Consider the following 25,292-nt stretch of genomic DNA (forward strand, 5'->3'; position numbering starts at 1 on the left):
GTGACCTGCCACCATTAGGATTTAAGATACCTAGGTAATTGTTTTGTTGAAATACTTGACAACCTTGTCAATTGAGATACTTTTTACGAAACGTTGAATCGAATGTTTTCTTTGGAATTTATATGACACAAAAAAGTATTATAAAAGTTATCTACATTGAAGTACTGAACTAGTCGTTCTGTGTAAACTATTACTATCTAAGTACTAACTTTTATTACCAATAGACGCTGTACACAGAAATTAAGTATTTTAGAAATATTATAGAAAAAACAAAAGTTCATGCAAGTTAGTAACTAATTTAATTTATGAGCTGTGAAAGTACTCACCCGTTGTGCTTGTCAGCGGTGTAGTGCACGATCCTGATGGTGCCATCGGCGTCGTGCAGCGAGTAGTAGCCCTTGACGACGTCGCCGTCGCGGGTCTCGTGCTGCGACTTGATGTCGCCGGTGTGCTTGTCCTCTATTTTGTATTCGTAGTCGTATTTAGGGTGCGCCTGTTGATACAAAATATATAATATATAATGCGTCTAAGACATAATTTACTAAGGATCTTTCAATGCGACTCATTGGCGCTTCAGGGGATGCAAGGGCTGGTAGTTATTTTTGTCAAAGAGCAAGTCTGGCAATTCAGAGAGGCAATACTGCCAGCTTGTTGGGCATCTTGCCTCGATGTGACGCATTGGAGGTGTTTTATTTATAAGTAATGTGTTTGTATTATTTTTAATTATTTACTTTGTTCTATTTGATATCTTCAGTGGCTCGGTGAGATGTGGGTAATTAGTTTATCTTGCGATGGCTGTACCTCTAACAGTCCCAATTGGGATATAGTCGTGTGGTTAATGCGGTAAATATAAATTACTTTTTGAACTTACGAAATAATCGACGACTTTGTGTACGTGTCCATGTTTGTCATGTTCTTCGTGGACGACCTCGTGGGCGGGGCCGTCGTGACGGTGGATGCTCTGCGAGGAGTAGCCATGTTCGTGAGAAAGTCCGTGTCCTTCCTGTGGCCGCGCGCACGCCGCTCCCAACGCAAGGGCGATTAAGATAACCTGTGGATTAATTTACTTATAATACACTTTATGCCGAACATCTATGGATAGTTCAAATTCTAAAATATCTTTATTTAGTAGGTAAGATAGTTCCACTTTGAATTGTAAATTTTAACAAAACGAACGTTTCATCCGCCTAAAACTACTGCAGCTTCTCACAACCTGTATAGCCGCGGAAAAGAAGCTGTAAGAAAAACCTCGGCACAAGGCCCTATACGTCCTTTAAAGTAGGCAAGTAACATAGCAAGGACTTTGAATTTTCTGATACTTCAACTGACAAAATGTACCCCCTCATAAGAAACTTTAATATTGGAAAGAGGTAGCACTAGAGAGAGAGAGAGATTTGTGGAGGAAATCTGGCACGATTTCAAAATTTAAATGCACGCTCGTTATTCTTTGTAATATCTTTTACACTGCAGTTATAGCAAATAAAGAAGTATAATCTAATCTAAAAAGTGGAGGGAGGCAGCTCAAAAAATTGGCGCTTTTTATCCTTTAATAATTAGTTAAATGATAAATTAAGTACCTTGGAGTACATGGTTATAAAAGTGCAGTTAACTGTACTCAATCAAAACAAATTGATAACTGATAATGCAGAAACGTCACACCTGCCTTTTTATACACACGTGAAATTCCATATCAGTTTAACATTACGTAAGAGTGCAATTTTAGCGTTAAACTTGAACCGGTTCCGTGATTTTTGGCGAGTTTGGCCTTGACTGTTCCACGCCCACTTTTCGGGAGAAAGGCTACCACTAAATGACATTGCATAAAACTAGGGCTTGTAAGGGCCAGCGATTATTAACAGGAGGCAGTATCCTTGAAGCAGGAATTGCACATAAGCTCGATGCAACCTTCTCGGGAATAAAGTGCTCATGTGACATACAGTGTGTTAGTGACATCGTAACGAATACTGAGGGGGATGATTCAGACCATTTACTAAATTGTAGTAACTTACAATTTAGTCATTCGTCTAAAAAGCAATATTGCAATTTAACATTTGCGCATATAAAAGTAAGTGCGCAACGTCAAGTAAATGTCAAATAGCAATATGGGTTTCTATAAGAGAATTGATTCAAAATATGGCGCCCTGTTAGCCGAAATTCGAGTTTTATGTGTAAGTATATATCATAGGCTGTGGAGTTATCGGTAATGCTGTAATCCTAACGTCAGGACTTGCACTCCATGTTATGTACGTAAATACTTATGTTGGTCGTTTAAGTATTTATTTTACAATGCAACAATCGTTTAGCAACTTTAATAATGACTGTTTTACTGTTATTTGTGCTCCATATCGAGATTTTAGTGTGCTTAATAATATTATGTGAATGTGTATGTCAATTTCAGTTCTCAATTTCAGTGATCAGTCGAGATTCCTTAAACGTTTTATGGTGGTAAGGCCCAAAGTCCTTTTAAATCCAAATCCCATTGTTTAACTATTGTGTCTGGAAATCCAGGCCTTACGAGGTTAAAAAAGTAACGTAGTTATTACATACGGTCTAAGTAATATTAGTACTTAATATAGGACCCCGATACCGACCCAGCTGGCGTGGTCGACGATTTCCCTCATTCAGCGCTTATCGCTATCGACCCACTAGGGTCGATTAATTCTTTCAAATATTTTTCCTCTCAGACGACGCCCTGAGCCGAGGTTCGCGCCCAACTGGGCACCCTCAGGCCTGTTGTCTTAAACGTTGTACCGGGTGAGAGCCTTCAGCGCTCCCCATTTGTCCGGCCAAGTAGTTAATGCCATCTGCGGCAAATCTACAATAAGTCACGTCAAAAAAAAAAGTACTTAATATTCTAGATAGATGGCGCCGGCGTCGGGTTAATGACGATAATGGATCGTAAGAATTTCGCATGGACACGAGGAGGACCATGGGCCTGTTTAATGAAACTTACAATTGTAAATTACAATGACAATTTGATGTACATTGCGGAGTATGTGATCACGAATATTTTGCAGTTTCATATTAGCTACGTAATGAACACCAAATTGTCATGGTAATTTACAATTGTAAGTTTTATAAAACAGGCCGCTGGTGGTGTAATGGTTAACACGCTCGTCTCGGCTTGACAAGAGATGCTGGTTTAAGTTACGTCCGAGTCAGATTATTTGTAAGTATTATTTTTCTCTTTTATATTCTTTTTGTGAGATTTTTAAGCACGAGTGAGTGCTATTAAAAACTAAAACAACGTATTATTTCTACTATCATACTCGTACTACATCTATTGGGGCGAATATGGGTACTTTTTGTTTTCTCCTTCTATATCCATAGGTAATAATCTGACTGCCTTCAATCGTACTTTATAACATAGTACAAAATTGTTAATATGAGCGATAGTCTGATCCTTTATCACCATAAGGATCATCATATCCATCGTCTTCTTAACGACAGTGGCTACAAGTCTTTGATTAACTCTTGTGGCTCTGCCCACCCGATTAAGGATTACGAGCGTGAGTTTATGCATATATAAGTATATTTTTTTATATAAATAAAAAAAAAGAATTGTCATAGTCGAGCCAGTTTCAAAAGAGCATCATTAGTTTATTTATGACGGAGCGTCACTTTAGAATAACTCGATCGTTTTTTGTTTATTATTGTAAGAGCAACGCTTAAATGAATGAAGGACGTAATATACGATCCCGACGACCCGATTACTCTAGCCATAGAGGCAGCCAATCAGCTCGCGACACCAAACACTTCAGGGCCCCGATACCGACCCCGCCGGCGTGGTCGACGATTTCCCTCATTCAGCGCTTATCGCTATCGACCCACTAGGATCGATTAATTCTTTCAAATATTTTTCCTCTCAGACGACATCCTGAGCCGAGGTTCGCGCCCAACTGGGCACCCTCAGGCCTGTTGTCTTAAACGTTGTACCGGGTGAGAGTCTTCAGCGCTCCCCATTTGTCCGGCCAAGTAGTTAATGACATCTGCGGCAAATCTACAATAAGTCACGTCAAAAAAAAAAAGCATAAATGAATATTTTTTTGGAACATTAAAGGACTACCGTAAAAAATAAAATGAATCAGTTTAATAAAATAATCCTCATGATTTATTATTTGGCATGAAAACGTATACAAATATATCAAGGACAGTTATTAACAGGTTAGATAGTAACAGGTAACAGTTCTCGCTTTGGCCTAATGATGATGATGATGATGAGGCGCGGGGTGCACTTGGGGGTGGCTGTACTTCACGTTGGCATGGAAACTGAAAGAAATCAAATATACTTTATTGCACAGACAGACCTCAATTTCAACGCTCAAACACAAAACATGAACACAGAAACAACAATTTTGTAAGCTAGGCTAAGTCATATTATGTTACTAATTTATTATTTAGATAATCGGCTATAGACACATGTTAATAGTGTTTAAGTTCCGTGTTTCGGAAGGCGTACTACTTACTGTTGCAAGTTAAATAGTCGTTACATGAGCCTTGTCGGGAGCCTTTGGCGGCTCAATAATTACCTTGACACCAGCTTTGGTGAGGTTGGTAATCCACCTCACAACACACATGATAGAAGAAGTGCTTATGTTAATTTAGATGCCTTTAGGCGGGTGACTTGAAAACTTTTCCGAATTCATTACTAGCCTAAGATCCCCACTAACATGAGCAGTATGGTGAAGTATGCTCTATATCTTTTTCGGTTGATTGACAGGAGGTATGTGCCCAGCAGTGGGAGTTTTAGGTATAAGTTGTGTATGTTATGCCCCTATGTTAAATGATTAGACCATTGAAGTCTTCTCAATAATATTCTACCATTGAGTTGGACGTCTGTCACCACAAACTATGGCTCACCTTTTATGCTGTCCTAAATGCCCTAACACCTGCACTATTAATAGCGATCGCCATCGACTTGCAAAGAAGAAGACCAAGCGGTGACTTCTAGTAAACTTTATAGCCTTAGACAATGATAGTTTAATCATCAGACGTCATATTTTTTATTATCTTTGGCAATTGTTGCCTTACCCAGAGTGTTTGTCAGCGTGGTATTCTACATGTCTGACAGAACCATCAGGCTGCACCAGAGAATAGGAGCCCTTGACGACGTCGCCGTCGCGTGTCTCGTGCTGCGACTTGATGTCGCCAGTGTGCTTATCCTCTACACCATATTCGAACTCATATTTGGGATGAGCCTGTAAAAAAATAACGAAGCGATTTTGTGTGTATCGCAGGATTATTGTATTCTGACGGTTTTAGAACTATCTTTGTCTCTTTTTCGAAGTGTAGCGGTGCCAGTATTTTTAGAGTCATCAAACTTCAATAATATGAAGATTATTCTTCTGAAAAGTTAAATGATGGTCATCACATTTCAAGAAGATTATCGTTTACAACTTGATCAGATGATTTATACATCGTTTCTGTGACAACGTCTTGCATGGCTGAAAAGTCCAATACGGGAGCGGCAATAGCGTCCGCACGACTGGCATTTCAGCTGAGGGTCGTTAGATGGTGTGGATAGTGAAGCGACCTTCACATTTTTATGTATTTTGTCATTAAGTTCAACTTACATGGTAGTCGACGTGATGTCCGTGTCCGTGGCCATGGCCGTGATCGTGGTAGACAACTTCGTGAGCAGGTCCATCATGACGGTGGATCCTCTGCGAAGAGACCGCATGGTGCACGCGGTGACTATATCCGTGATGACCATGCCCGTGATGACCATGTCCGTGGTGACCGTCCTGGGCGGCCACAACTACCACGAGAGCGGCGAGGCAGAATACCTGTGGAATTGCATTGTTGTATCAGCGCTGTTCCACTGCGGGTTCAATATAAAGTGCTAACTGAGTGGCAATGATAGAAATGTTTGAGATGACATGATGTGACATTTCAATCCCACATATTTGTAATCTCTGCGTAAGCGCGAAAACTTTAAAACCCATTTGCGTTAACATATTTAACAGTTAGTGAGACATACAAAGCAATTTGTCAAAAAAGACCACTATTGTCGTGACCGTACGTTATACTCATAGACTTCGTATTATAACAAATAGACAACCAATCTCTGAAAAAAACGTCTGCGGCGCATTTTGTCACAAGCGCCGCGAACGACACTACATAACCGGTATTGCACTTTATGTGAACAGCTATATCATAATATTAATTTGAGGGAGCGAACATGTACTATCTACATGACTTAATATATACGTATTATACAACAGGGTTCGGACGATTTTTTTAGAAAAAACTCATTTTTTGTTCATACGATGTAAGTGGTTATTATACTACTTCCTTTGATCGACGAGAGAAGGGCTCTTTGGGTACTCACAAATGGATGTATATATACAGTAACAAACTGAAAAACTACACCAGAGACTAAAACCATTGCATCTATAGAGTTCATTACACAAGCTTCTAACGATCAATCTTGAAAAAAAAAACGCACTCCAATGAAATTTCCGGGAAACTTATAAAAAAAATATTTACCTTTGCAATCATTTTGTATAGTCCTTAGTTATTGTGCAGATGCTACAAAATTCGACAATGAACTGGTAGTTATTATACTTAGCCTGGTTCTTTTATACGATACAGGGTTCAATCAAGGCAATACGGATTTCACTCTAATTTAGTGCTGCATTATCTACCGGCCTAATGTGTTTTGTTTGCAAGCGTTTTGTAAAACCGTTTGGTAAACTGCAAGGGTCCTATCTTATTAGGATATCATTGAGGTGTGACCAACAAGACATTAGGTGCCAACTGTATAGGTACATTTTGTTGCGCGACCGTGGTTGCGCCAATATCTCTAAATTACTTACCTGCTTTCAAACTGAACTTTGCTACTTATGAAAAAAACATTTATATATTTTGATTGTCTTGTACAGTGAAGATATCTATATTCTGGAGTAGGTCTCAAGTTTATCCATTGCGGTTGGTGGATTATGTTGTATGCCATTGAGTTACCAGGTGCAAAATAAGCGGAAACTCTTTTCATTGATCAATGAGCTATTTCAATAGACCGTTTGGTGACGAGATATAGTAAAAAACTACGATATTGAATGTGTTCAACGGTCAAAAATGCAAGGTGCAAATGGACTATTATATCTACCTGTAGCTTGCACTTGCACGCACAAACTTGTGGTCCATAATATTTGGGGTACTTGGGTCATCGACTTTTTAAGGTTCCATTAAATCGAATTGACTGTAATAACAGTGTATATGACAATAATACGCAATTTTAGTATCTTATGTAACAATATTGCAGGTAAGTACCTACTTATTTAAATAACATTTAAGGGAATTAGGGACTTTCCAATCGGCGTTCCCCAAAAACACGATAGATGGCGTTGTTAAGTTTTTTCATTGTTTGAACTACTAATTTCATGGACAACATGCATCTTTTATCTTTGTTTTTGGGTAAATGAGTCATCACCATATAATTGTACCTTGGTGTAAACCAAGGTATAATTATAACTTCCATCCACTATTATTCTGACCAAAACAAAAGAAGCAATAAAGGTAGCAATATCATTCTATACATAATATGATCCAAATATCAGGCAACAATTACTTTTATATATGCTTCTGCCATTACATTACATTTTTGAATAATTATGTACCCCAACAATGAGAAAATATGTAATTATCACATTAAACGTGACCAACGCCACCTATCGTGTGTTTGGGGAACGTTGATTGTTTACAATCAACTTTATGGGACTTTAGTCCCTCAATGAGAAATGAAATTATCTAACCTAAACCAATGATTTTCGAATTTGTTTTTATAATTTTATCATGTGCTCAGAGGTGAAGGTAACCACATTCCCTATGTATGTTGGTACTATATTCGTGAAAGCCCTTCTTTGAAGGGCACAATATCCGCGAAATAATTTGCATATTACTCGTAACATATTATTAAAGGGTTTGTTTATTAAAGAGTGCTTGCAGTGTACTACGTAATTAACGTAACGATATGTGCGTGATAATCTTGCATGTATTAGAAGCACAGGATAGAATTATTGTATCTAATTTCTTAAATACCTTATTAATGTTGTATTTATCCAATACATTATCTATCAACACATCAGTCATTACATATCAAGTACCTATTTATATATTTATGAAGTTGCTGAAACATATTAAAGTTTAACATAAAAAAATGTTTACATGTGTTTTATATTGATTGTTAATATCATCATCATCATGTCCTTCAAACCGTATCCGGCGACGGCGACTCCTAAATATCTATCCCGGGTCGTTGTTATGGTGGGCTCTGATGTCGCTGGCGAAACCGAACTTCGTCTTGAAGGTCCGGTCACACGGCACATAATAAAACGAAAAAGAATTAAGAAGAGGAATTCTCTGCCGTCTACTGTATTTCCGAATGCATATAACCAGAGTGCTTTCAAGGCTAGAGTGAACAGGCACCTTCTGGGCGAGCTTGCTCCATCTTAGGCCTCGTCAATGCCTTCGGGCAAGTCTGGGGCTAAGAGCAAACCCATCAAAGGTAAAAATAATAGTTTTACATAAACTATTATTTTACTTAATGCATACTCTACCACGCTGCTCTGTTGCGGGTTGGTGGAGATGTTTTACGGCTAATAGCCGGGATCAAGGGTTTAATGGGCCCCCCCCGGAGGTCCGGGATCATCTTACTTTACCGGACAAGCAGGTGAAGGCAAAAAGAAAAAAATACATTTTTACATATTTTCATAAAACACTATATTTGGCAGGTACCTACAAGCTCATACATTCAGGACACATTATACAATATACACAATAGACATTCACAACAACGCGGGTTCAGTCAGGTATTAATGGTGGTGGTGGTGGGGCACGATGTGGTGGGTGCCGTGCTTCACGGTGGCGTGGAAACTGGAAATTAAATGCAATGGTATAATAGATACAAAATTGATATAGACTATCTGCCAAATATCACTATTCGGAAGAAATTCAGAGAATAGAAGAAAATATTTTCTTGTTTCATTTCAGGAAATTGAATTATGTCAGGTACTCTTGACGGCTCTATCATATCTAACATTGACAGCCTGATGGGGTCGGTCATCACAACGACAGAAGCAAGAAAATATTATGAGTAGGTATATTTCTTAGGACAACACACACTTAACAGCCTCCGTGGTCTAGTGGTTAGGCTCGAGGTCCGGGTTCGATTCCCGATGGGGACATTATCGAAATCACTTTGTGAGACTGTCCTTTGTTTGGTAAGGACTTTTCAGACTTGAATCACCTGATTGTCCGAAAAAACTAAGATGATTCCGTGCTTCGGAGGGCACGACCCTTTATAGGGCATAAGCAAAATCAGTATGACGGTTGTAACCACCTCACAAGGTTTACCTTAAGGCCTACATTTCTTATAAGCTTCTATTGATAGTCGACCTTATGATTAAAATGAGTAGTCCCTAAACGAGCGCAAGCAACAAAAGAAACCACCAAAGTGAAGTTGGCCACGTGTCCATACTACAGTGCGAAAAAAAGGTGGTTACATTTGTATCTACCGTCTCATAAGCGTTTACGACACCGGACAGGTGAGTGTTTCTCGTAATTAATTACAATTCTTTTTGGTAAAATGCATTTTTTACTAGTTTTTATGTTAATCAGTAAATACTACAATTATCTAGCTTCAATTTCCTATATAAATCTTAGTCTAGACTTGTGTCTGTGAAGTAAAAAAACAATTTTAATTTCAGAAGTAGCTAGAAACGATATTTAGGTTAGAATTTGAACAAGTGCAGAAATTCGATTTTCATTTTTTTTATTTAAGTAATTAGTGTTATTACTGTCAACTTTTGCAAAATTAAATAATCACTTTTTAAAATTAAACACTTACTTTATTTAGATTTTTATGGACAAAGATGATATTTGATGCCTAAGTAAAGGTATGGAGGCCAGTGAGGTTTGTGCAATAAGTGAAATTTAAAGATTTTTTTATATTGTGGTTTTTTCGCTTGTTTTAAATGCGTATACCAGTGTTAGATTTAGAAAAACTGCCCTACGAGGATTACATCGATATATCAAAAATAAATTCTGATGTTGGTGGAGACACTGATGATGTTTTGCCACTCAATATTCTTTCGAGAAAATTGGCAACTGCTAACAATGTTTTGGGCACGTCTCCACTTAATTTGCCGGCTGCAGCTCCAATCGTTAGTGGTGACTCCGCGATACCGATATCACCAGGTTTATCACCACCACCGATGCCACCAATACTACCGAGCCGATGAAGAGGACGTGTTCGCACTAGAGGTGGCATTCAAAGAAAAACGCGAGGGCGATAGCTTTTTCGAGCACGAGGTTCTGTAAGACCACCTGGAAATGTTGGAAGAGGAGTCATGGCAGATTGTGCTGTTCTACCAACTGATGATGATGTGGATACTATCATGCATATCAGTGGGGATTTAGACTGCTAATTTGAGACTGTTGTCAAATGTTGAAATAGTATTTTATTGTGTTTATTCCATTGTGATTTCTAAGAGTTAAACTTTTGATTAAGACTTTTATTTATCAACGTGTAATATTAGATTTTCAAAGTCTTTAGTACATTTATAGGATTGTTCCTAAACATTGTGACTCCTAAGAGTTTAGACTGTTGAATTTTTATGATTATAAAAAAATAAAGTTACTGAAGGTATTTTGAAGAGTTTTATGTTTTTTGTTTTTATTTTGAATACCTAGGTATGCCTTTTTGATTAATATTAAAGTTATACTATTTTGATCACTTCCAAGTTTTATTATAAAAATTATTCCCTAAACGGTCATGGTTACATATGAAACCACCAATTTTTTTGCCTAAACGGGCATGGCTACATACGTAACCTCCCCCTACAGCCTAATCTAAATAAATAAATTTAAAAATATCGGACTATTTCCAATCCTTAGGGACCCCATAACCCATGCCGACACAAAAAAATCAAATTCTTCAAAAAAAATTCTCTGACCTATAAAGGGTTAAGCCGTTGGTCCCGGCTATTAGCCGTAAAAAACACCTCCACCAACACGCAGTGGAGCAGCGTGGTGGAGTATGCTCCATACCCCCTCCGGTTGATTGAGGGGAGGCCTGTGCCCAGCAGTGGGACGTATATTAGGCAGTTTATGTTATGTATATTTCTTAGACTTACCCAGTGTGATGGTCGCCATGGTACTCAACATGCCTAATGGAGCCGTCAGGCTGTTGCAGAGTGTATTCTCCCTTGACCACGTCTCCATCGCGGTGCTCATGCTGCGACTTGTGGTCACCAGTGTGGTGGTCGTCTACCTTGTACGCGAACTCGAATTTGGGATGGGTCTGTAAAGGATTTATGTTGGGGTTAATATTACAGTTCAACCATGGTTCTTCTGTTTTAAATGCAATCTTTTAGCTGTTGTGAACAAATAAAGATATCTTTTGTGACTTTTCAGCTTTTCCTCGGTATTTACTTATCAATTAATTTTGTTTGAACTACATAACCCAGACTTAATTTTGTATCTGGGAAATACAGGCACTACAATTTGCGTATATGGGGCTTTTTGATATTATGTTTTTTTTTTATATTTTGTCATCATATTTTTCATTTTGATTGTAAAAAATCAAACAAGAAAAATAAAATAACAAGTCAGTTTTTGAACACGTCTGAAAGTCCATATTAATGTATGAATTAAACAGAGAGTAGGTAAATAATTTGGTGATATAGGAACCTATTCACTTACGTGATAGTCAACGACATGACCATGCTCGTGACCGTGACCATGGATGACCACGGGCTGGGCGTGGCCGTCGTGGCGGTGGATGTATTGCGACGAGTGGGCGTCGTGTCCATGACCTAATCCCGATTGGCCTAAACCTCCCAACCCTCCCAGACCCAGTCCGGATTGGCCTAACCCTCCTACCCCTCCCAAACCTTGGCCTGCCCCTTGGCCAAACCCAAACTGAGCGGTCACAGAAGCGACGACAGCTGCGAGGCACAAAATCTGAAATTTAATTTAAAAATAAGGAAACTTCAAATTTCGAAAAAAAAAAAACACTGGTTGGAATAACTTACACTTCTATATCACTTAGATTAAGTATGTCTAGTGTGTATGGTGTGTAGATATACCTAATCTAAGAGAGTTTTAAAGTACATATTTTTGTAATGACTAGAAAAAGAAAAGTTTCCAAGTTTCGCGCTTAGAATATATTTCAAAATGAAAAAAACATTACATGATTTCCACAATAACCATGAAGGCTTAGAAAAATACAATAACTCCACTAAAATGTATTGTTTTGAGTGGAACAATGAGTCGTTTTCGAGGCGCAATTCATGTCGGATAAAATAGCTGTTTGTAAAGTGACGTTATGGTATGAACTGGTTGGACAGATCATAGGATAAGTATGTTATAACTTACCTTAGAGATCATTTTCTTCGATGTCTTAGCAATAGTTCTAATGGAGCTATGTGCAGTGAACTGATATCGATACCGTGCAATACAAGACTTTTATATCATAACGGAGTATATCGATTTCACACCAAATTATAGGCACTAAAAATTACCTACCGATTAAAGTATGCAGTGTTTGCAATTATTTCGTAAAACTGTTTGAACGATACACTTACAACCACCAATGTGACATTGCCACAGTTTTGATATCAATTAATTGGATTTGATTACTACCACGTAAACCGCGTTAAAAGTTTTAATATTCTCTAATTGCTATACTATTTTCAATAATTGTCCCCTCGTAATATGCAATAAATGCAAATAAAAGCTAAATTCAATTATACAAAATGTACTTTTTTGTGAAGTTTATTTTAATGTTGGAGGAAATATTCTCAAAGTGTGCAATTATGAGCGAGATTTATTATCAACGTCTATGTCATTATGTAGCTCGTTTACTGAGATTTATTCATCAGTAAGTAAAATGCCACATGGTGCATTGACTCTCCGTTATGGACGGTACTGAAACGTATCGGCGTGCGAAGGATGTAATATACGATCCCGACGACCCGTTTACTTTAGCCATAGAGCAGCCAATCAGCTCGCGACACCAAACACTTCAGGACCCCGATACCGACCCCGTTGGCGTGGTCAACGATTTCCCTCAATCAGCGCTTATCGCTATCGACCCACTAGGGTCGATTAATTCTTTCAAATATTTTTCCTCTCAGACGTCACCCTGAGCCGAGGTTTGCGCCCAACCCTCAGGCCTGTTGTCTCAAACGTTTTACCGGGTGAGAGCCTTCAGCGCTCCCCATTTGTCCGGCCAAGTAGTTAATGCCACATGCGCTAAATCTACAACAAGTAAAAAAAAACTCTCCGTTACGATGTGGCACCTATCTAGTGGTACTTAGTTCATTGACCCCCAAGCATTATCCCGTTTTTCATAGGGTCCACTAACCTAACCTGAAAATTTAACAGGTCTGGTTTTTTACAGAAGCGACAACCAACCCGCGAAGGAAAAACCAGCCCAATACTCTCACGATGTTTTCCTTCACCGCTGAGCACGTGATAATCATTTATGATCCAAACAAGTGTACTGGTTTATAAGTGGTGTATGTGTGTGTGTGTGGTGTGTAGTGGTACTTATTTACATTAAAAAATAACTTTTTTTTGTTATTAGTTATTACACTCACGTTCTCATTTCCACGCTGATTCTCCTATGATGCACACTTAATTCTCTGCTTAATATTATGTGAAGTAATCATATTATGTTTGTGATAGTAAAAAATAAGTAAGTAGCTATTTATTATACCTAACATTGCTCAGTGTATGTAAGTGTACTTACCAAGACGGTACATTAAAAATTATAATCTATAGAATAGATGGGACCGATAAACTGTTGCGGCACACTATTGAAACTGCTCAATTAAAAATTTCAGCTTCATAATAGACTAACTATATGCCCGTGACTTTACCTCATACCTCATACATCTGGATAAAGCCGGACATAGTTAGATTTTTTGAATGCGTGTCCAGCCAAAATAATTAATAATAAAGAAAAATGATTCGCCATTTAACTTTATTTTTATATAATTAGAATAAAAAAAAGATAAACGGGCAGAAAACCCTGGTTTTACATAAGTACATTTTTTGTCGTATTAATACTAAAATAAATTGCCCAATGTCCGGTCAAATTGGCTGGTTAGTTTTGGTAACCCTAGCGTTAGCGCTGCGCAGACCTAATTACACTAGGTAACCCCTAAACTACACTAAGTCGGGTCCTGAAAATTATTCTGAGCTTGTTCTTGGGTTTTGAAATATGTTGGTAATAGAGAGTCAGAGTTATTTTTGCGTATAGTTATCCTTATCTAAATTCTTAATAACCAATAAGAAACATTTTTTACTTATATTACATTTAATAATAAAAACGCAGTAAATATAACATCACAGATTTGCAACAGGTCAGAGAAATTGTTTGAACATCGCTCAGTGGTGGTGGTGGTGCTCGGGGACCACGTGGTGGGTGCCGTGCTTCACGGTGGCTTGGAAACTGGGGGAAGGAAACATAAAGATTCATAAAGGAAAACCTGAGTACCTCGGCATTGCTTGAAATATAAGCATGAAAAAACTTACCCAGTCTTCTTGTCACTTTCATAGTGCACCTCCCTGACGGAGCCATGAGGCTCGTGCAGAGCGTAGTAGCCCTTGACGATGTCGCCGTCACGGGTCTCGTGCTGTGACTTGATGTCGCCGGTGTGCTTGTCTTCCACTTTGTATTCGAAGTCATATTTGGGGTAAGCCTGTTGGTAACAAATTAAAGTATAAAATAGAGGTATATACGCACAAAGTTAATAATTTATTGGGAGTATACTCTTTTATAATAGACCACTTACATAATAATCGACGACTTTATGTACGTGTCCATGTTTGTCATGTTCTTCGTGGACGACCTCGTGGGCGGGTCCGTCGTGACGGTGGATGCTCTGCGAGGAGTACGCGACGTGACCATGTCCGTGGTGATCATTGTGGCCATACTGGGCGGCCGCAACGGTCACAAGAGCGATAAAGACAGCAACCTGAAATTAATAGTTATATTTACAATGAAATACTGTTATCTTCAAAGTAATTTTTTGCAAAAATGTTGCCCATTTCTCGTCTTGCTAATATATAACTTCATTTTCAAATAAGCAAAATGCATACCTTAGAGTTTAAAAAAAAATATGACTCTAATTTTACCTTTGACATCATTGTTGATAAAATGAATAAGACAACTATCTTCAAGGCACTGAATCCAGTAATTAACTGATATCAACTTTATTCGTTCCACTGTTTTTATATGACACTCTTTTGCATTGATTTCGCATTATCCAGACCAAATACGAGCAGGTGTGCAAGTTTTTTATAGTTTCGTAAAAACTTTTGTTCAGCATACACTCACTTGAGTGACATTGCGACAACTTAAACACTTACTAACATCGCAATAACAACCATGCTAATAAGTAGTTATCTTACATTTAGATTAATATTGCTATAAACAAATCTTGATAACCTAGATTCATTCATAGCAATGTGGAAGTATATTTATTGCATGTTGAGACCGCCTAAACCGATTTTTAATCGTTAGAAACTGACAGCTTATCTTATCTTAAAGAAACAAGTACTTTAGGTATTTGTGTCTTAAACACAAATTCATCTGATCAAGGGGAACAAAATGTCCCGTTTGTTGGACTAGTCTGGCGATCAATCTAACCACTGGGAAAAACTCAAAAACAAATTAAGGTTTATGCGTAGTGACGGTGGCTAGGGTATCATGGTACAATAATGATACCTTCAACATGCCAACAATTATTTTTTCTAGATAGTCATTGAATCTGGTGAGTCTGTTAACAGAACTACTTGCATCCCAGGAGATATTTTCGAGATTTTTTATTTTTATTTTGAGTTATTTGTATGGCGAAATACCATGAAAATTACCTATATTAAACATAATACGATTATATTCGACCTCCAAAACATTGCTAAGATGATGAGCAGCGTGCGACATTTTAGACATGAATATTTTTTGGCTTCCACCATGCATGAAACAAAACTGTCTCCGTCGCAAGTTTTGTAATATCGCACACAAAAGTTTTTGCGAAATAACTACCAACATGCATATTTCTGTAACTTGTTTGAAAAGTAGATATGAAATCGAAAACCTTAGTAAGTGTACTTAATATAAAAGAAGGCGATAAATGAGGTTGATATCAGTTTATCTTTGGATTCAGTGCAATTAATACAAAAGTAAAAAAAACAAACAAAAATGATCTCGAAGGTACAATATGTGATTTAATTTAAACATTAATTGTTATACTAGGTATTTCAATTTTAAAAAATGACTTTTTTAGCGATATATTTTGAATCATTGTATTTGCAGGTTTTCTGTCTTGTTGCTCTCGTGGTTGCTGTAACCGCCCAGCATGGTCACAATGATCACCACGGACATGGGCACGTCGCGTACTCCTCGCAGAGCATCCACCGCCACGACGGACCCGCCCACGAGGTCGTCCACGAAGAACATGATAAACATGGACACGTACATAAAGTCATCGATTATTACGTAAGTTAGCAATTAGGCATATTGTAAATATTAAGCTCGAAAGGTGTCAACTTACTAAAAATAAAAGGTGACACGTGGGAATAGTAATACTAACATATTCTTTTTCAACTCAGGCGTATCCTAAATATGAGTTTGAATACAAAGTGGAGGACAAGCACACCGGCGACATCAAGTCGCAGCACGAGACACGTGATGGCGACGTCGTCAAGGGCTACTACGCTCTGCATGAGCCCCATGGTTCCATCAGGGAGGTGCACTACGAAAGCGACAAGAAGACTGGGTAAGCATATTTGACCCAATAATAATGCAATTCGAATCGTTTTTCCTTTATTTAGCTTTATTAATTTCCTTTTTCCAGTTTCCAAGCCACCGTGAAGCACGGCACCCACCACGTAGTCCCAGAGCACCACCACCACCACTGAAAGATGTTTAAAAGAATACCCTGACTTTAGTACATATCTGTTATGTTATGTTTGATACCTACTGATTATTATGTTTGTAAATACCAAATAAATTATGTTTAAAATATACAGTTTTTTTTTTAATAATTTGCATGAATTCATAATAATTCCTTATAACCTACCGGGGAAGAACCACAATTTTGGTTGCAAGTTACATAATTGATAGAATAGAAACCTGAAGAAGGTCGATGGCACCCCAACATTCAAAAGGCCTAGCCTTCCGGGTTAAGAGGGTTTAAGACCACTGAAAATGGTGGTTAGGAGGCCTACGGCATTTTTTTTTCTCCTTACGTGCTGCCTGACTGGACTAAAACGTTTGAGACATTTTTTTCATCATTAAAACATATAATACCGGGTTCTTACCGCATTAAATCAGGAATATGGTATACTCCCTGAATTTTTATTAGTTATAACGGTAAAAACCCAGTATTATGTGTTCTAATGCTGATAATGGCCGCGTAAACCCTTAAACAAAACATTTTTTTCAACTTTGAAAACCTATTTAAGTCCATGATATTAGCTTTGAGCTCCATTCCCCCTTAATTTTTTTTGGAATGTCAGTATGGGGCTATTGAATGTTGTGTTGTATATGTTGTAGTAGTCAGTCAAAAAAATAATACCTAGACTAGGTAAGTCTAGGCTCTTTAACTGGCAAAATAGTTATACAGAATTAGAATTTAAAAAAGTAATGCTGTAGGATCGATATAATTTTTAATATTATGATTACTAGAACAGATATACCGTCCTATGTTATAAAAGTTCAAGAATGTGACATATATAAACAGACTATAAAATCTCTCTGCTGAGTACAGGGGGTCTAAAAAGGCCATATTGAAGCAATTCATCTAAACGAGCAATATTTTATAATATACTTAATAATAATTTATTTATTTCTTCAAGTAACACGACTCGTAGGATAAGGATATTGCTATTTGACATTGTTAATGATTTTATATGCGAAAATGTCAAATTGCAATTGTTTATAGATAAATTGCTTCAATATTGCCTTTTTTAGACCCCCAGGCCTCCCGTCGTCCGTGAAGAAATATGGAGTATATAGCATGGTGGAATACTGCTATTTTGTTGGTGGTGGATAAGTTGTTGCGGTATCCGTAGTTCGTTGTTGTGGCGGGTTGTTGGTGGCGGGGTATGTTTTATTTTTGAGTGTAGTTTTGTTTTCGTCTGATAGCAGTCACTACTTGGTTGGAGAAATAAAAAGCGTCACACTACTACGTGAGAGTAAAAATAAGGTAACAATCATTAAATTTTGAAAAATGGTCGAGTTATTAGGTCATTATGAGATCGTTATATACCTACTTACTTGTTGCTTGGCAGTTTTCTGGGAGTTATAAAAATTGTGCTTTTATTGATTCTGTTCTTTGCCGCTCGCGCCACTGTATTGGAAAAAAGCGCCTCGATTCACTTTTTTAACAATATCTATACGTCGAAATCTATAAAATTATCAGTCACTAAAAGTTCAGGTAAACTTTCCATAAAACTACCAAATGTTCGGTGTAATTGCGACAAACGTATATTTTTAAGGATTCTTAATGAAACTGGGTCCTATTATTTATAATTAATTGAAGAATTCCATCCATATCGGAGTAGGTAGAAGTTAGTAGCTTTGTCCGGCCAAGTAGTTAATACCATCTGCGGCAAATCTACAATAAGTAACGTCAAAAAAAAGAAGTTAGTAGTCAGATATATCTTATATTAATTTAGATTTAATTTTTATGGCTTTACAAAAATCTGTGAAATTTAATCAAAGATATTTCTGTAAAAAAATAGATTGTTAGCATCAAGCCATTTTGATTAAATATTTTAAAGAGTCGTATGGCCCAGATGCCTTTTAAAATGCCCATTGTTTAACTATTACGTGTGGAAATACGGACCTTACGAGGATTACTATATTCATATTCATTTATTGCATGTCACAAATATAAATATACGAAGAGTCATTTTAAACACATTTTATTCGGTATTTACAAACATAATAATCATTAATAAACATAACATCACAGATTTGCACTAAGTCAGGGTATTATTTTGAACATCTCTCAGTGGTGGTGGTGGTGCTCGGGGACCACGTGGTGGGTACCGTGCTTCACGGTGGCTTGGAAACTGTGGGAAGACAATATCAATTAGAAAAGTATTATGACTAAGTTTCTAGGTGATTTAAAACTGAAGGCTGAACATGCAAACAGACTAACGAGTAATACTCAGCTGTTTTTGAAAATATCGATTAGCTAACATTTTATTGACATCTTACTTCCTACATTTTGTATCAGTTACTGTTGATATTTAAAACATGTACAGTATTTTTTTTCAACATGATAGAAATTACTTATAACAGCATACCCAGTCTTCTTGTCGCTGTGGTAGTGCACCTCCCTGACGGAGCCATGGGGCTCATGCAAAGCGTAGTAGCCCTTGACGACGTCGCCGTCACGTGTCTCGTGCTGCGACTTGATGTCGCCGGTGTGCTTGTCCTCCACTTTGTACTCGAAGTCATACTTAGGGTATGCCTGTCCAAAATATAAAATATTGAAGCTTTAGTATTACCGCAAATTTTATTTACTAATTATAGTTAAAACGAGTGTACTTTATGTATTGTATTCAATGTATGGTAACTTACGTAATAATCAATGACTTTATGTACGTGTCCATGTTTATCATGCACTTCGTGGACGACCTCGTGTGCGGGTCCGTCGTGGCGGTGGATGCTCTGCGAGGAGTACGCGACGTGTCCGTGTCCGTGGTGATCATTGTGACCATGCTGGGCGGTAACAGCGGCCACCAGAGCGACGAGGCAAAATACCTGGAATTATAAAAATAAATTCACTATTTTCAAACTTATACAGGGTGTTAGTGACATCGTAACGAAAACTTTGAGGGATGATTCAAGCCATGATTCTGAGTTGATATCAAGTGGAATTTTCCGTCGCAAAAGTATGGAATGGAAAATATTTTAAATAAGCTCTAAAATTTTCATGACTTCTCCGACAGGAAATTCCACTTGATATCGACTCAGAATCATGGTCTGAATCATCTCCTTCAGTATTCGTTACAGTGTCACTAACACCCATACCTACTTGTATGGCTACTGTATGTACTAGTATGGGGTGTAAGTGACATCGTAACGAATACTGAGAGGGATGATTCAGCTGATTATTCTGAGTTAATATCAAGTGGAATTATCCATCGCAAAAGTATAGAATCGAAAATAATTTAAAAAAACTAAAAAAATAACATGAATTTTGCGACGGAAAATTCCACTTGATATTAACTCAGAATCGTGGTCTGAATCATCCCTCTGAGTATTCGTTACAATGTCACTAACACCCTGTATATACTACATATTTAATTGGTAGGAATATGTGGTTGTTAAAAAAATACAAGTAACTAAACAATATTTCGCAGATACCTTTGATATCATTTTTGATATTTTAATAATCTTTTGTCTTCACTCTACTGAATGCAATAATGAACTGATACCAACCTCGTTTGTTTAACTTCTTTTATATTTTAAAAGTAGCATTGATTTCGCACTATCCAGACCAAATACAGGTTGTATGTTTGTAATAAACTGTTTCGTAAAAACTTTTGTCCGCGACACTTGCACACACTTTGAGTGACAATGCTAGAAATAGTTTCAGATATGCAGATACTAGGATATTGCCATCAAGATTAATTAGTTAGTGGAGTGATATATCTTTACTTTTAAAGGAGCTTCGTAATTACGTACAGTCGCTTCTCAAAAAAAAAATCAAAAGTGTCTTCTGTTACGAATTGAGCCAATCAATAACCTCAGGTTAACAAGTGTGTAAGTTTTTTTTGTTTCTTATATTTTGTTTTTGTATTGTCACTATGGCGTCCTCTAATATTTTTTTCTTTTTTCTTTCAAATACCTCAAAGCTAGTTAGATGATCATTTATTTTTCATCAGCTGTATCATACACGATGGTGTTTGTTGGTTATTTATTTCATCCGCTCCGTTGTTGTATCTTCCGTTGAAGCATCATAGGAGTCTAAGATTTTTGTTGTCCAAATACTTATTTCGGAAGAGAAGATTATTTAGATCGAAATACAGACATTATTTTTTTATCTTGTCTTGGCTTTTTTGCTAGCTTACTCTACTTACCTATGTGCACATAGATAACCAGATAAAAACCCTTTATTTAAAATAGTTTTACACTTTATGTGAATTTTATGAGGCTTCATATTATAGTCAGTCAGAGTAATGTAAATATTTTGTACCATCTATTCGAAAAAATGAAGATCAAATAGAAGCAACAACAGATTGCATGATGAGAAAAATAAATTGTATGCGTTTGTCTCATATATTGGAAGTATATTATGTGGACACAACTATGTACATTAAAGTATTATTGTAAGTAAAATTACTTTTTAAATAATTAGTACTAAATCTGTATCAATGTCACACCACAACGGGAGTGAATGTAAATGTTTCAGACAAAAGTTTTTGCGAAAGTATTACAAACTTATTAACTTGTTTGGTCTGAATAGTAAGAGACCAATGCAACTTACTACGATATAAAAGTAGTGGAGTGTACGCAATTTTTATCAGTCCCATATTGGTTTTAGGACCTTAAAGACAATTACTAAGAAAACCATAATACACAATGATCTCAAAGGTAAATGAGGAATTGTAACACAATTTATTATATTTTTAAACGGATTGTTTAAGACAAGATTTTTGTATTTGCAAAGTTCCTTAATAAAAATAGAATACGTAAATTCCAGGTCCTTTGCCTTGTGGCTCTCGTGGTTGCTGTAACCGCCCAGCATGGTCACAATGATCACCACGGACATGGGCACGTCGCGTACTCCTCGCAGAGCATCCACCGTCACGACGGACCCGCCCACGAGGTCGTCCACGAGGAACATGACAAACATGGACACGTACATAAAGTCATCGATTATTACGTAAGTTACCAAATATTGAATACAATACATAAAGTAAACTCCTTTTGACAATAATTATTATTTTTAAACTTACTAATTAACATTTAACTTAATAGAATTTGCGGTAATACTAACCTACCTATCTGTTAAGGTCTACTTGTATTTTGAACTTTCGACATTGTATTTGTAAAAAAGTAACTGTTCTGGACAGGCATACCCTAAGTATGACTTCGAGTACAAAGTGGAAGACAAGCACACCGGCGACATCAAGTCGCAGCACGAGACACGTGACGGCGACGTCGCCAAGGGCTACTACTCTCTGCATGAGCCCCATGGCTCCGTCAGGGAGGTGCACTACCACAGTGACAAGAAGACTGGGTAAGTTTTTACCTGGAAATATTTCAAACAATACCGAGGTAAGTACTTAAGTTTTCTTTATGAATCTTTTATGTTTCCTTCCCCCAGTTTCCAAGCCACTGTGAAGCACGGCACACACCACGTGGTCCCTGAGCACCACCACCACCACTGAGAGATGTTTAACTGTCTTCTTTCACCGCATATCTGTTACGTTATGTTTGAAATTGATTATTATGTTTGTAAATACCAAATAAAAATGTCTATAAATTATTTTAGCTTGTTCTTTCTCTCTTTAGAATATTTTTGTCCTTTGTAGTGTTAGACAATAAATAACATTACATGGTTATGAATTTAAAATAGGTAGTTGACAAATAAGCTTAAGTATAGAAAGTTATGCTTTCTATAGTATTCCAAAATAGTAAAATGAGAAATACAATCAAAATTCGTTGAGTAGTCTGCACTAAAATGCTAAGTCTGATATGATTTGGCCTGCCATTAATTAGAGGGAGCTAGAATGGATTAAGCATTTTTCAAAAATCATTTTATATCATTCTTTTTTTAAATATGTGCAAGTAGATTGATGCATCACAAAAATACACTTACAATGACAAGTTCGAGACCTTTTCACTGTAGCCGAGAAAGTATAGTTGTAGAATGATGAGAGGTGTGACATTGCCGCCTTGATATTACGCTAAGTACCTATTTAGTTTTATTGCCTTGTTGTATATTTGCATTATACGTGCAAAAGTAATTCGTTCGTAATATTAGTCATATCCAGCTATAAACTAAAAGTAAGTATTGAAACAAGTTACGACTACAAAATTCAAAAGCACACGTCACGCAATTCTGGACATTGCTCTCTGTTTGGGAAAGATGAAGAAGCGTTATTTTATTAATATAAGGTGTTTATAATTTATTTTAAGTGTGTTGTATTTTATGTTTGTACCTACATGAAAAATACTCTGAAAAAAATATAAAAGCTAACTTTTACAAATAAAATAAATATAAATAAATTTATTTGTAAAACTTACCTTTTATTTTTTTTGTATTAAGAATAAGAAAATTACCAGATATTATATGGTCTGCTGTTATTCTGCAAACTGTCGTAACTAAGCTGCAGTATTAATGTCGCTTTTTTAATATACGAGTATAATGGTATGCTCACCTAACTTGGCCATTGAAATTGTAAATAAATACTCCATGATCAAAGTCATAAAAAAGTTGTTAACTAAAGTATGTTTTTTGAAGTCTTTTATTATTTTTAACTTTTGATATCGTATGTTGCCTATCGAGACAATTAAGTATTATGTTTCAGTATTGAAAGACAAAAAAATCTCCTATTATATGTATAAATGGAATTAAAAAAATCATTAACAAATATTATTTATTTTAATAAATATTGTGAGATTATCTCTATAATTATGCACCAAGTGGCCCTTATAGTTTGATAGTTTAGTAAGCACATACTTTTTAATGTTGGTTTTTTTATTGGAGCTTGGTTGGCACTTTGACAGATTGATATCTCCTATCCAGTTTACTTTTACTATTTTGTTTAAGGTTAATAACTTGTCGGGTAAATATCAATATGGTTGTGTTGGAGTCTGAGTACGGCTTTGAAAGAGACTACTCCAGGCGCCATCCCACACTCGTCAGACAGAGTATTGCGGGCGGGAAGCAAAAGGGATTCCCTAAAAAGGTACCATGGAGAATGCTACACCGACACCAACGTGGCTCTTAAATTAGTGATGATGATGAATGTCGTAAAATGATTGCAAGTACTCAAACGTGAAAAAAAAAACCTGATTATGAAATTCTAAACAAGGAATGTTTAATGTATGATAAAAACAAAAAAGTTTCTTTTATAATGTTTTAATTAAGTATAAAAAATGTAACAAAATAATCAACTACATCACAGATCATTTTAAGTTAGAGTAAACATTTGAACATCTCTCAGTGGTTGTGGTGGTGCTCGGGGACCACGTGGTGGGTGCCGTGCTTCACGGTGGCTTGGAAACTGGAAAAAAACAATAAAATATTGTAATCAAAACTAGAAAATCTTACTTTATATAAGCTCAAAACTGTAGTAGCAATTTGGCCAGTCAGAGGTACATCCATCCCAAGATAAACTGAGTACCCACCCAAGCTTCAGTGAGCTTTCTGGTAAGTAATAGGTACTCGTACAAATAAATCTACAGTAAGGTATTATATATTCAATACCTTGTTTACAAATATGTACAGGCTTTTGCTTAACTTTGTACCTACTTTCTTGTTTATAATGAAAAAGGACAAAGGTGGTTGAAAGTACTTTCTAATCAAACCATAGAATAAACACAGAAAGCGTTCGATATTTTTTATACTTTGATGATTACAAAATTAAGTCCATGTACTGTTATTTGCTGCTTACTTACCCAGTCTTCTTGTCGCTGTGGTAGTGCACCTCCCTCACGGAACCATGCGGCTCATGCAAAGCGTAGTAGCCCTTGACGACGTCGCCGTCACGTGTCTCGTGCTGCGACTTGATGTCGCCGGTGTGCTTGTCCTCCACTTTATACTCGAAATCGTATTTGGGATACGCCTGAATTGAAAAATAAAATATTTAACTTTACTGTCCTCACAAATTTCGGCTTATTTTTCCAATTTTCTTAAACTCGATATGTTAGTTATTTACTTACGTAATAATCGACGACTTTATGAACGTGTCCATGTTTGTCATGTACTTCGTGGACGACCTCGTGGGCGGGTCCGTCATAACGGTGGATGCTCTGCGAGGAGTACGCGACGTGTCCGTGTCCGTGGTGATCATTTTGACCATGCTGGGCGGTTACAGCGGCCACCAGAGCTACGAGGCAAAGGATCTGAAATTGAAGTTAAGAAATATTAGTTATATTATAATTTTGCTTTTTAAGCCTTAAAATATGTAGTAAAAATGTATGAAAAAAATAATATGCTCCTGTACCTTGGAGGCCATTTTTAATGGTTTAAAGCTGTTGTCTTTATGGCACTGTATCCAGTAAGGAACTGATAACAATTTCGTTTACT

The 25,292-nt window shown here is 36.9% G+C and overlaps 4 protein-coding genes across 4 annotated transcripts in view; 2 read left to right on the plus strand and 2 right to left on the minus strand.

Annotated features, from left to right (window-relative positions):
* LOC126367076 (cuticle protein-like) overlaps window positions 1-25,292 on the plus strand; it is a 94,841-nt gene that overhangs the window by 17,409 nt on the left and 52,140 nt on the right. The gene's annotated exons all lie outside the window — the stretch shown is intronic.
* LOC126367128 (cuticle protein 18.6-like) lies at window positions 11,132-12,390 on the minus strand. The gene is made up of 4 exons (XM_050010539.1): window positions 12,379-12,390; window positions 11,922-11,964; window positions 11,704-11,804; window positions 11,132-11,302 (listed from the first exon to the last, which is right to left on the minus strand). Exons 1-4 carry the CDS (start codon window positions 12,388-12,390, stop codon window positions 11,132-11,134), a joined length of 327 nt encoding a protein of 108 aa, XP_049866496.1.
* LOC126367122 (cuticle protein 8-like) lies at window positions 14,541-15,159 on the minus strand. The gene is made up of 3 exons (XM_050010534.1): window positions 15,148-15,159; window positions 14,805-14,987; window positions 14,541-14,711 (listed from the first exon to the last, which is right to left on the minus strand). The coding sequence occupies exons 1-3, from the start codon at window positions 15,157-15,159 to the stop codon at window positions 14,541-14,543; spliced, it is 366 nt and encodes a 121-aa protein (XP_049866491.1).
* On the plus strand, window positions 21,614-22,278 carry LOC126367124 (cuticle protein 8-like). The gene is made up of 3 exons (XM_050010536.1): window positions 21,614-21,625; window positions 21,735-21,917; window positions 22,108-22,278. Exons 1-3 carry the CDS (start codon window positions 21,614-21,616, stop codon window positions 22,276-22,278), a joined length of 366 nt encoding a protein of 121 aa, XP_049866493.1.

This window comes from Pectinophora gossypiella, chromosome 5 (genome assembly GCF_024362695.1).
Source record: "Pectinophora gossypiella chromosome 5, ilPecGoss1.1, whole genome shotgun sequence".
NCBI lineage: Eukaryota > Metazoa > Arthropoda > Insecta > Lepidoptera > Gelechiidae > Pectinophora > Pectinophora gossypiella.